At 38.8% G+C, this 12,236-nt stretch overlaps 1 protein-coding gene across 2 annotated transcripts in view; it reads left to right on the top strand.

Moving 5' to 3' along the window:
* LOC108276674 (RALY RNA binding protein like) overlaps positions 1–12,236 on the top strand; it is a 206,881-nt gene that overhangs the window by 93,969 nt on the left and 100,676 nt on the right. For both annotated transcript variants that reach the window (XM_053683895.1, XM_017488602.3), the window contains exon 2: positions 4,726–4,999. In XM_053683895.1, coding sequence (XP_053539870.1) covers positions 4,744–4,999 — 256 coding nt within the window. In that variant the 5' untranslated portion in view covers positions 4,726–4,743. The remainder of the gene's footprint in view (positions 1–4,725; positions 5,000–12,236) is intronic.

Raw genomic sequence — 12,236 nt, 5'->3', positions numbered from 1 at the left:
AGGGCACACCTTGGCAACACCTATCATGTTCCAATATTTTTTATCACTTGAAAAATGGGTGGGTTCAAACCAAAGGTGCCATGTTCAAAGTTGTTTAACACATTTAGATGTAAATCTGAGGAAATGAAAGCTGAAATTCTGATCTCTTGTCTCATATTCATCTATTGATCTCAACCCCAAATGTCTTCAATGCATAGCGAAAACAATAGAATTGGCCTAGCTGTTCCAATACTTTCAGAGGGTACTTTATTTTCTGGTAGACTGTATTTCTTTGTGTTAGATAGTGTTTCCATCACTCAGCTGACAGTAAGTGCACAGCCGGTCCTCTCTGGACCTGGTTCTCTTTCCAGGCTGTACTTATTTAATCTGTACATTGTCAGGGCAAGTTTCCTGGAGTGAGGCAGCTGTTTTCATGTGTATTCAGGTTTAGAACCATATAACACTCAGTTCAATTAAATTTTATTTGTTTAGAGATTTTAACAATCCACATATGAAATTTTCATTTAAATTTATCACTGAACTGTGTCTTCCTGGTTTTGGTTAATGTTAGTAGCTAATGTGCAGTTAATATCAGAATTGAGCTTCAGGACCGTCAGGTATAAAGTACTCGAGTTTATGTTTATTTCTGGTTTTCAGTTTTTCTTCCTGCCTTCTCTCTCTCTCTCTCTCTCTCTCTCTCTCTCTCTCTCTCTCTCTCTCTCTCTCTCTCCCCCACCCTCTCTCTCTCACTCTGTATCTCCCTCTCTCTGTTTCCATTGTCCTCCGTTGAGGACTTTTAGCCGGTCTCTGTCTGTTGTTCAGATGTCATGGACAGCAGTAGAGTTGATTGAAAATGAGGTCACTTTGCTATAAAAGGTGGCAGTGATATATGAGAGAATATGAATGAGGCCAAATATGCAATTGGCATTTGATAAGAATGAACTTGAGATAAATATCACCTGATGGAAAAACATACCACCCGATTTGAAATAAATCACCTTTGGTGATTATAATCTCCATGGACTTCAGACATAAAAGTATACACTCTAAACCAATGCAAATTTGACATAATCAGTGAAATTATTTTCTACGTGACTTCATATTTCAAAAATAATTGAGGAACAAGGATGCTCAGTGGGTTGTGAAAGCCACCATTTAACTCAGGAAGTGAAAGGCTATCATTATTGTGAACTTAGTGACTTGGAAAATATGCATGGAAGTGCTACAACATAAGACATGTACAATAGGAGGTGAATATGAGTCATTTAAAATAACAAATAACTCCTACTCACTGGGAGCCATTGTGTGTGCAGATAACTTTTCCCATGTTGATAATATATATATATATATATATATATATATATATATATATATATATATATATATATATATATATATATGCTTATATTAATAGTCTGCATCCCATGATCATAATCACGTATTTCAATTTATAGTCCTGCATCAGCAGTCATCCTCATAGTGAGTAATAAACTCTGTCTGCCACTACCAGACAGGGATAATCAACTATATTTAATTATGTACAGTAGCAGTAATGCATGTTTTATTTTTTAATTATTTTGAGGCTCAAATATCACTTTTACCCATGGAAGAAGTGTGCATTGGGACTGGGATCCCATGGGAATGGTCGTGGGGTCTGGGAACATATGGGAATGAGCATGGGAACTAGTGATTTCATGGGAATAGGTGTTATTTACTCTAATACATGCAGGAGAAGGTGGTCAAACATGAAGCTTGTGAAAAGAAGAAAAAGAACACTTAACTTTTTTTTTTTTTTTTACCAGAGGCCAAATAATGCAATTTGTACCTGTTTTGGGGAGCCTGTGTTCAGCATTGAATTTATTTCTGTTGTCACACTCCACCATAGTGGTTAATGGCTCTTATGAAAGTAGACACTCAGGGTTTTAATCTTTTTTTTATCTAGCCTACTTTAAATGTTATAATTTTATTGTGGCAGTTGTATACAGTGTTTTATGATCAAAAAAGCTTTAGTTGTGCTGTCTGTTTTATCTCTGTACCTATGTTATTGTGGAGAGTTGTGAATTGTTTGCCCAGCAGGGGGCTCATCCCTTCACATTTCCCATCGCCCTGCTCACCAGCAGCTAAACCAGAGTCATGCTACTCTACGCACAGAAACCCAGCAGTGTCCTGACAAATCTTATAACAGACTTGCAGTGATTAAAATAGTTAATCGATAGTTAATAGTTAATAGATAAAATAGTTATTTGTTTATTCTGATTGAAAACATCAGATAAGTTGATTACCATTTTGCCGGTGCAATGGAATCCCAGTGTATTGTGAGAAAGGGTTAACATGGGAGCATATTGGATACCTTGCAGCATCTGGAGTACTTAAGCAGTATCATATGAGCAAAATTGCAGTTATACTGAATATTGGCCTGGCCGTGATTTGGCCATAGGCACAAGGCCTCAGGCTGATCACAGCCATACCAATGTTCAGTATAAACCACACAATTGCAAGTGCAATATTGCTCGACCAATCAAATTAGTGGACCAGAACTACCTGTTGTATAAATTGGGCTTAACTCATATTTATTAACCTATATATTTATTAACTCTTATTTATTCATCTTCAGCACCTGGTCTATTCTGGTCAGAGTTGCTGTGGTTTGAATTACTTCTACAGTTGCAATCAAAATTATTCAACCCCCATTCCAAATCAGGTTTATTGTCAAAATTGACAGACTTTCAGCTGTTTGCAATAAACAAATCAAACAAAAGCAATTGAAATAGTTCAACACAATGAATGCTTCAAGTGGTTTCCCCAAATTCAACTGAAAATACAACTTAAAATGATTTCTCCAGTTTCAAAATTATTCAACTCCTTCATGGGAAGCATTTTTAGTACTTAGTAGAGCACCTTTTTGCTGTTCTGACCTGCTGCAAACGAGATGCAGAGTTTCTGGCAGCGTTCCTGAGGAATCTTAGCCCATTCCTCATGAGCAATGGCCTCCAGTTCAGTAATATTCTTGGGTTTGTGTGCTGCAACCGCCTTCTTCAAATCCCACCAGAGATTTTCTATGGGGTTCAAGTTAGGTGACTGTGATGGCCCTGTAGAATCTTCCAGGAATTCTTCTGTAACCAAGCCTTGGTGGAATTTGAGGTATGCTTGGGATCATTATCCTGTTGGAAGGTCCAATGACTCCCAAGCTTCAGCTTCCTCATAGATGTCATGAAGTTTTCTCCTAGGATTTCCTGATACTTCAATGAATCCATCTTGCGTTCCACACGCTGCAGGTTTCCAGTGCCAGGGAATGCAAAGCAGCCCCAGAGCATCACCGAGCCACCACCATGCTTGACTGTGGACAGAGTGTTCTTTCTTCATTCTTCTTCCTCCAGAAATACAGCTGATCCATCGTGCCGAAAAGTCCCAGTTTTGTTTCATTGCTCCACAGAACAGAATCCCAAAACTTCTGTGGCTTATTTATATGATTTTGAGCCGAATTTTCTTATGTTTTTGGGTCAGTAGTGGTGTACATCTTGGAGTTCTAGCATGGAAACCTTCTGTGTTTAGTACGTGCCATACTGTGCTCACTGAAACCTCAGAGCCTGTTGCCACCAAGTCTTTTGCAGTCACTCGAGGGTTTTTTACAACCTGCCTTCTCAGAAATCTGGCTGCAGCCATTGATCCCTTCCCCTTTCTGCCCCATCCAGGTATGTCATTAATTTTCTACCCCTAGCCAGTTCAATTATTTCACGTTTTCCAGCTGAAGCACACCTTTTGCAACTAATGAAGCCCTTGATTAGTTGCTTCAGGTCTGCTTGAGACAACACCTGTTGCGCATATTTGTGCTGTTGTGAGGGATTCTATTCATTATATTGAATAATATTGAAACTGGAGAAGTCATTATAAGTTGCATTTTCAGTTGAATTTGGGGAAACCACCTGAAGCATTCGTTATGGTGAACTATTTAAATTGCTTTTGTTTGATTTGTTCATTGTAAACAGATGAAAGTCTGTATATTTTGACAGTGAACCTGATTTGCAATGGGGGTTGAATAATTTTGATTGCAACTGTATCTTTATATTTTGGGAAACAGAACCAACTTAGCTTAACTAATCAAAAATATGTCTGGGAGCAGGAAGGATTGGTCAAACCTTGTGCTGAAGTGGGACATATTTGTTATAATTCATTTGTGAGCATGTGGAGTGGGATTGAAACCAGTCCTGCACATATATATCCAACAGCACTACGGCATAAGTGAGGCACTAGTCACTTCTACTGTAAGGGCTTTAGCTTGTTAGCTAACAAAAATGGTTTTGTTAACTTTTGGAGTTACAGGAGTTACCTAGCCAGCGAACTACCATACAAGCACTTCTTTCCACAGTTAGTGGTCATTACTTACAACCTATTAAGGTTGTTTAAACAGAATAATTGGTTTATCTGGCAAGCTGACATAATCAGTAAGTGGTATCTGTTATCATTAATTCATCCATGCATTCATGCAGTCATTCATCTTCAGTTATTGTATTATACTAGCTTATAACAGTACTGATAAGGTTTCAACAGGGTTTCACATTTTTAGAAGCAGTTGCAGGAGTATTCATTCATTAATTCATTCATAGGTCATTTAAAGGTTGTGTAAATTATTGTGCTTTGTTGTCCACAGCAAAAGTGTAGGCCACACTGGGCATGCAATACTGGCTTTCTTCATATTTGCCTTTCTGTGTGTGTGTGTGTTTGTGTGTGTGTGTGTTTGCACTTTAGAAGAGCCATCAGAAAAGGATGACTGGTAAGAGTCAGACAAGCAACGTGACCAACAAGAATGACCCACGTTCCCTCAACTCCAGAGTCTTTATTGGCAACCTCAACACAGCCATCGTTAAGAAGGCCGACATAGAAGTCATCTTTGCCAAGTACGGCAAGATCGTGGGCTGCTCCGTTCACAAGGGCTACGCCTTCGTCCAGTACATGAGTGAGAGGAACGCCCGGGCCGCCGTTGCTGGCGAGAATGCCCGGATCATAGCAGGACAACCGCTGGGTGAGTGTGTCTGCCATGTGTGTATCAACTCAGCCAGGTGCTTTATTCAGATCATTCTTTTAGAGGTTTCTCACAGCCTGCAGCTTGCTTTTGATGCAGGCCATGTTTGATTTTGATTGTGTTTTGTAGGCATGGATAGTACTTTTGTGTTTGCTACGAAAGGGAAAAAAGTGGTGTGTTTTTTTTCTGATGAGGACCTGAAAAAAGAGGTGTGATGTTGAGTTATCTGTCACTGCAAGAACATTTGGGGAATACTGTGAGGACAGCTTTGGAAAGTGTCTTGTACTTGAAAACGGCATTGAGAGACCTGCTAGTCTAATTTGTTATGCTAGACTCTGAGACCGTCATGTCCATCTGTGCAACATTGCTATCTGAATCAAGATACAGCAAACCATAAACAGGGAAAGGAAATCATGTTCTTTTTTGCAGAGCAGTTGAATAACTTGAATTTCCATACTCACATGCAAGGCACTAGCCTGCCATTGGGAGCAACTTGGGGTTCAGTGTCTTGCCTAAGGACACTTTGGCATGTAGAGGCATGTGGGCCAAGGATTGAACTGCCAACCCTACGATTAGTGGACAACCCGCTCTACCACCTGAGCCACAGCCACTGCCACCGCCACCTTTGAACTTGAACTTATCTTAAAGCCCACAATGAGTTAAAACACAAATAAGTATACAAAGATACAACATCTTACAGTAGACATATACACTCACCATCTACTTTATTAGAAAACTGCTCATTCATGCAATTATCCAATCAGCCAATCATATGGCAGGACAAACCTTAAGAAGGATTCCACTCCTGTCAGCCAAGGAAAGGAATCCAAGATTACATTTGGCACAGGCTTATGTTGTGCACTCTGAGATGCTTTTCTGCTCACCATGGTTGTAAAGAGTGGTTATTTGATTTAATGTAGACATCTTGTCAGATTTAAATAGTTTGCCCATTCTTCTATGACTTCTCTCATCAACAATCCATTTCCAACCACAGAACTGCCGTTTACTGGATGTTTTTTGTTGTTGTTTTGTTTTTTGAACCATTCTATGTAAAATCTAGAGATTTTGGGAGGACATCAGCAGATTCATAAATACTCAAACAAGCCCATCTGGGACCAACAACCATGCCACACTTAAAGTTACAGGGATCACTTTTTCCCCCATTCTGATGTTTAATGTGAACATTAACTGAAGCTCTTGAGTTGTATCTCCATAACTTTATGCATTGTACTGCTGTCATGTGATTGTGTCATTGGATGACATTTATTTTTTCTCCATACAATGCAAATAAGGCATGGCAGGTTAAAGTGACAAATCCAAATAATTAGCTTGAATAATTCCTCTTACAAATCATATGGCATGCGTGCTCCGACATTGCTTAAGTTCCCCACTCACAACTTTAGTGCCTACCTACAATTACTCCCCGTTTAATGTTTCACAAAGCAAAATGGAAGTTAAACAAACCTGTGGTTTGTTCATCAATTCAAATATCCAGAATGTTTCTATAGCTCTACAGTTCTGCTCATTGGTTTGTTGTGCACCTCCTTGCAATAATTCAAAATACTTGGCACGTTTGTTCACCTCCCGCAGTCGGGTCAATTCAGGGTCAAATCACTTTCTTACTGCAATTGAACTATGGCAGAGTTCTCGACAATTTTTTGTTGAAATCTGTCACTACTATTTGCTGTGTAGACATGTTTACTCTGAGCATCTAGACTATCAGTGGCAGACTGTCAGTGAATATCTATTTGGACAAAAATCTGCATTTGCTATAGCTACCTGTCCTTCATACAAGAATGTTATAGCTGTGACCTTGAGAGAGGTGTGCTGTTAACCCTCCTGTTTTGCTCCTATTTTACATCTTCTATCCTTGGGGTAAAAACCCCAGTAATTTAAATATCCAGAATATGATTTTTACCCAAGTTTGGGTCAGGTACATTGTTTCTTTTTTCACTACCTAAATAGCCCTTTAAATAAAACATAACTCCCCACCCCATATACAGTACATCCAGAATACCTTTTGTACGACTATGGAAAAATATGCAAATCACCATAAAATCTCCCTAATTGACCTACAATTGGAAAGAAATATCTTTTTGGGTTTTTAGTGATTTTTTTATTATTATTTCTAACTACAGATTTTTGTTATTTATAACATTTGAAACAAAGAACAATTTTGGTTATCAAGGATAGGTATTAAGTCAGTGTACAATGTGAAAAGAATGATCACATATAATGTTATGAACATACAGTCCGTCAGCCATGTCTTGTACCACCCTCATGCCCTGATCATTTTCAGGTGCTTCCCCAGGGGATTTACCAGTGAACACCTAGCATAGCTGGACTGTGCATCACATACTGCCCATATTTTGATACTGTATTTAGCCGGTTTGCTTGGTATGTATTGTCCGATAAATGAAATGCAATCAGATAATCATCCACAGTGACGCGGGGGCCTGGATTGTAAAGAAAGTGTAATCGCTGGACCAACTTATCCCATGCTCTCATCGGCCCTGCCTTGTTTCTCTGTCATCAAAGTGTATGACACGGGAGAAAATGTGAAATGTCTTTAGAGACATGGTGGCTGGAAATATTGCCCTTCTACTGTCAGCGTTCCAAAGGCATGCTCTTGCTTCTCCTTTTGTCTTGTACACTCCTGCCAAAATGAGGTGGGTCACATCCAAATCTTTCCAGCTGTCCCCATACACGTGCCTCTCCTCTAAGTTTGTCATCTTGAGTATTCCATCGATTGATGGTGTTTTGAAGAGCTCAAATGCTGATTTTATGTCTTGGACATGGCTGACAGTGCATCTGGTGGGGCTTGGAACCATTGTTATGACGTTAGCAGCATTGAGCCTACTCTGTCGTTTAAGTGGGGAGAGGGACCATAAAACTTTCCATTTTTAGAAGGTAATGTGTCTGCTGGTGTTGAGAGACAACAGGAGGAGTCTCATTCTGATCAGAGGAGGATGCCTCATAATTAGGGTCCTCCTCAACATTATCCTCTGTTTCAGACACATTCTCCTCTATGTCCTTTTCACTGTCAAAGAAAACTTCATAGAGACAAAACCTTTATTAGAGGTCATTTTCAACTGAGAGAGAGAGCATAAAGAGAGGGCCCACAGAGCACCAAGAGAAATGTTTTAAAAGGCTGCTGTGCAAGCTCCTCTCCTATGTTGGGTGAACTATCAACGTCCTTGAGAGAATTATGTTTCACCCTCCTCTATCAAAATTCTAGTAGGATATGTTTTCCCTCCCTCATGTCCTGTGAATCAGTGGTTCTTGCAATATTACATATATGGTTATGTTAGGATATGTTATATGTTAGTTTTTTGCAGATTGTAAAATTGTATATTATAGTGACCTGAGTATCATCCAAAACAACCAAAACAAATGTGTGTAAAAAATTTTATATTTCTTATATGTTTTATACAGCTAGAACAGCCTGGGGTGAAAAGGACCCCAAAGAACACTGGTGCTACAAAATGTATACAGGACATGTCATCATGTTGATTTTATGTTTACCCAGTTGCCCCCATTAAATTAGGAAAGGTCAGTAAATAATAATAAAAAAAAAAATTCAATCATGTATTTAGAAATGTTAAATGGGTCAAACTGACCCTAAAGATAATAGAAGGGTTAAAAAAAGAGGGAGTAGTTTAGCATTTATCTCTTGTCTAGCATTTACTTATCCGGATAAGTTCATTTAACTTAAAAAAAAAATTGAGGAAACGAATTACCTCGAAATTTTTAAGTTGATAAATAAATATCTTTAAGCCAAATACACTTAAATATAACAAAAATTTATTTTAAATTACAAAGTTTATTTTATTTAAATTGCAAAGTTAAATTTTTGTTATATTTAACTGAATTTGACTTAACGAAATTGATTTATCAACGTAAAAAATTTTAAGGCAATTAGTTACCTCAAATTTTTTGAGTTAAATGAACTATCCGGTTTTACAGTGTATAGTAGCCAGTCACTTCCTTTGTCACTCCTAAGCTATAGTCAGTGATCGGCGAAACCTAATAGATACTTCCTGGAGATTTGCACAAATAAGTTTTAACTAAACCAAACAGACAGCCACTAATATAGATATTAAATGGGGCTTATATTTATTATTTGATACATGCATACAATGTATTGAAGATGAATCGTTTCAGTGTTGATCTCACAAAAGAATGATGGGCTTTAAACTGCAGTACAATGATTAATGCAACCCCATTGTACACTGAGAATTGTCCCAAATCTCAACCCAGTGCATGCCAGATGTTTGTGAAATTGCACAACACTTATGATAAATACTGTAATCCCAATAGCATAGCACACTCGGTGTGAAACAAGCTGCTTTTGTTTCCAGTAGATTGTTAGTTGAATAATAGATTTAATCAGTGTATAGGCTTTTATTCCATTTTGAAGAACAAATAAGAGCAAAGAAAAATAAGAGGAATTCGACAAAAAGAAGAAACCATGGTCGCATGCACTAAATACACTCCCACCATTTTGTCCCCATGTAAAATAAGCAAAGGTGACTATGTAAAACAGCGCAATACACCAGGAAGTGGGCAACATGAAAGAAATAGAATTACAATAGGACAAAAATAGAGGAGGAAATAGATGTAGAATACAGAGAATACATAAACTAACAGTCACAGTTTAACTAGGTCTTTTTTTAATTTGCATTCTTTTAATTACATCCTTAGTTGGAGGAGCTAAGAGGTGATGAAGGAAAATATTGGCTAGTCCACCAGGCAAGTAAAACCTCCAATCTGTTGTCCAGACACATTTTCATTTCACAGCTAGTTAGCTATTTAAGTACATATTTTTTGTATCTGATGCCTGTGACTCTATCACCAGTTCCTTTGTTGTTGTCTTGAGGTTCAGTTGAACCTTTCAGACCAAAGTTTGTTGTTTTACTGTAAGTTCATTTATGTCTCCTTCCTGAATGATGCAGTGTCATCTAATGTGTAGTCCCATGGTTTTTATATTTGATTACAAATGTTTGTGCAGATTTCTTTTTGTACCTTCAGTTGTTTGGAAATTGTGGTAGACATTTTTTTTTCTGAGTTCGTAGCTGGGTTGCTTGGATTCGTTTCATGGTATCAAGGGCAAAAAGACACTGGCTCTAAAGATAGGCCCTTAAATACAGCTCTCATTAACTCCTAATTATGACTGGCCATATTTATGAATTGGCCAATCAGAAGCCTCTAATATCATCACATAAATTTGGGAATCTTCCAGACTGTTTAAAGAGACAGGCAACTTGGCATTTAGTGAGACAATCAGCTTGGGTTTTGAAGAGACAGGCAACTTGGTGTTTAACTAGACAATCAACCTGGGTTTTAAAGAGACATTCAACGTGGCGTTTAACAAGACAGTCAAGTAGTGTTTTAAAGAAACTGGCAACTTGGTGTTTAACAAGACCGTCAGCTTGGATTTTAAAGTAACCATCAACTTGGTGCATAACGAGACCGTCAAGTTGTTGAATGTAATAATTTAACAACGCTCTGGAATTCTGATATATTAATTAAATTATTATTATAAATATATTAATTAAAGCTTAAAGAACACTGTCTATAATTGATTGTTTTAAATCAATTAGATGTAAATCTAAATGAAGGGGTTGGAGGGGTGGGTTAGTAGACTTGATTTTGCTGCTGTTAACGTCTGGTGTAAAGTTTTAGCAGTGCAGAACTTACAGAGCTTACAAACTGCAGTTTTATCATCGTTCCACACAAAAGACATCTTCTTTACACACAGCACGAAATCAATGTGTTTTCCCGCCCTCTTTTGATTGACAGGATATAATCGGCACTGATCATCGGATGTTTTTAAACTATCGGCCGATAGCGGGGAAAAATAGCCTTTATCAGTCGGTACCGATTATCAGCTGATACATCGTTGCATATCTAATATATATATATATATATATATATATATATATATATATATATATATAAACACACACAGTGCATCCGGAAAGTATTCACAGCGCTTCACTTTTTCCACATTTTGTTATGTTACAGCCTTATTCCAAAATGGATTAAATTAATTATTTTCCTCAAAATTCTACAAACAAATACCCCATAATGACAACATGAAGGAAGTTCAAACTGAAAAAGCACACGTACATAAGTATTCACAGCCTTTGCTCATTGAAGCACCTTTGGCACAAATTACAGCCTCACGTCTTTTTGAGAATGATGGTACAAGCTTGGCACACCTATTTTTGTGCAGTTTCTCCCATTCTTCTTTGCAGGACCTCTCAAGCTCCATCAGGTTGGATGGGGAGCATCGGTGCACAGCCATTTTCAGATCTCTCCAGAGATGTTCAATCGGGTTCAAGTCTGGGCTCTGCCTGGGCCACTCAAGGACATTCACAGAGTTGTCCTGTAGCCACTCCTTTGTTATCTTGGCTGTGTGATTAGGGTCGTTGTCCTGTTGGAATATGAACCTTCGCACCAGTCTGAGGACCAGAGCGCTCAGGAGCAGGATTTCATCAAGGATATCTCTGCCCCACCTCATGATGCTGCCACCACCATGCTTCACTGTAGGGATGGTATTGGCCAGGTGATGAGTGGTGCCTGGTTTCCTCCAGACATGACGCTTGCCATTCAGGCCAAAGAGTTCAATCTTTGTTTCATCAATTTAATTTCTCATGGTCTGAGAGTCCTTCAGGTGCCTTTTGGCAAACCAGGCGGGCTGTGGCTTCCGTCTGGCCACTCTACCATACAGGCCTGATTGGTGGAGTTCTGCAGAGATGGTTGTTCTTCTGAAAGGTTCTCCTCTCTCCACAGAGACATGCTGGAGCTCTGTCAGAGTGACCATCGGGTTTTTGGTCAGCTCCCTGACTAAGGCCCTTCCCCGATCGCTCAGTTTGGCCGGGCAGCCAGCTCTAGGAAGAGTCCAGGTGGTTCCAAACTTCTTCCATTTACAGATGATTGAGGCCACTGTGCTGATTGGGACATTCAATGCTGCAAAAGTGTTTCTGTACACTTCCCCAGATCTGTGGCTCGATACAATCCTGTCTCGGAGGTCTACAGACAATTCCTTGGACTTCATGGCTTGGTTTGTGCTCTGACATGCATTGTTAACTGTGGGACCTTATATAGACAGGTGTGTGCCTTTCCAAATCATGTCCAATCAACTGAATTTACCACAGGTGGACTCCAATCAAGTTATAGAAACATCTCAAGGATGATCAGTGGAAACAGGATGCACCTAAGCTCAATTTTG

This window comes from Ictalurus punctatus, chromosome 1, assembly GCF_001660625.3.
Source record: "Ictalurus punctatus breed USDA103 chromosome 1, Coco_2.0, whole genome shotgun sequence".
Taxonomy (NCBI): Eukaryota; Metazoa; Chordata; class Actinopteri; order Siluriformes; family Ictaluridae; genus Ictalurus; species Ictalurus punctatus.
The sequence above is the reverse complement of the archived record's forward strand: the minus strand, read 5'-3'. Positions and strand labels throughout refer to the sequence as shown.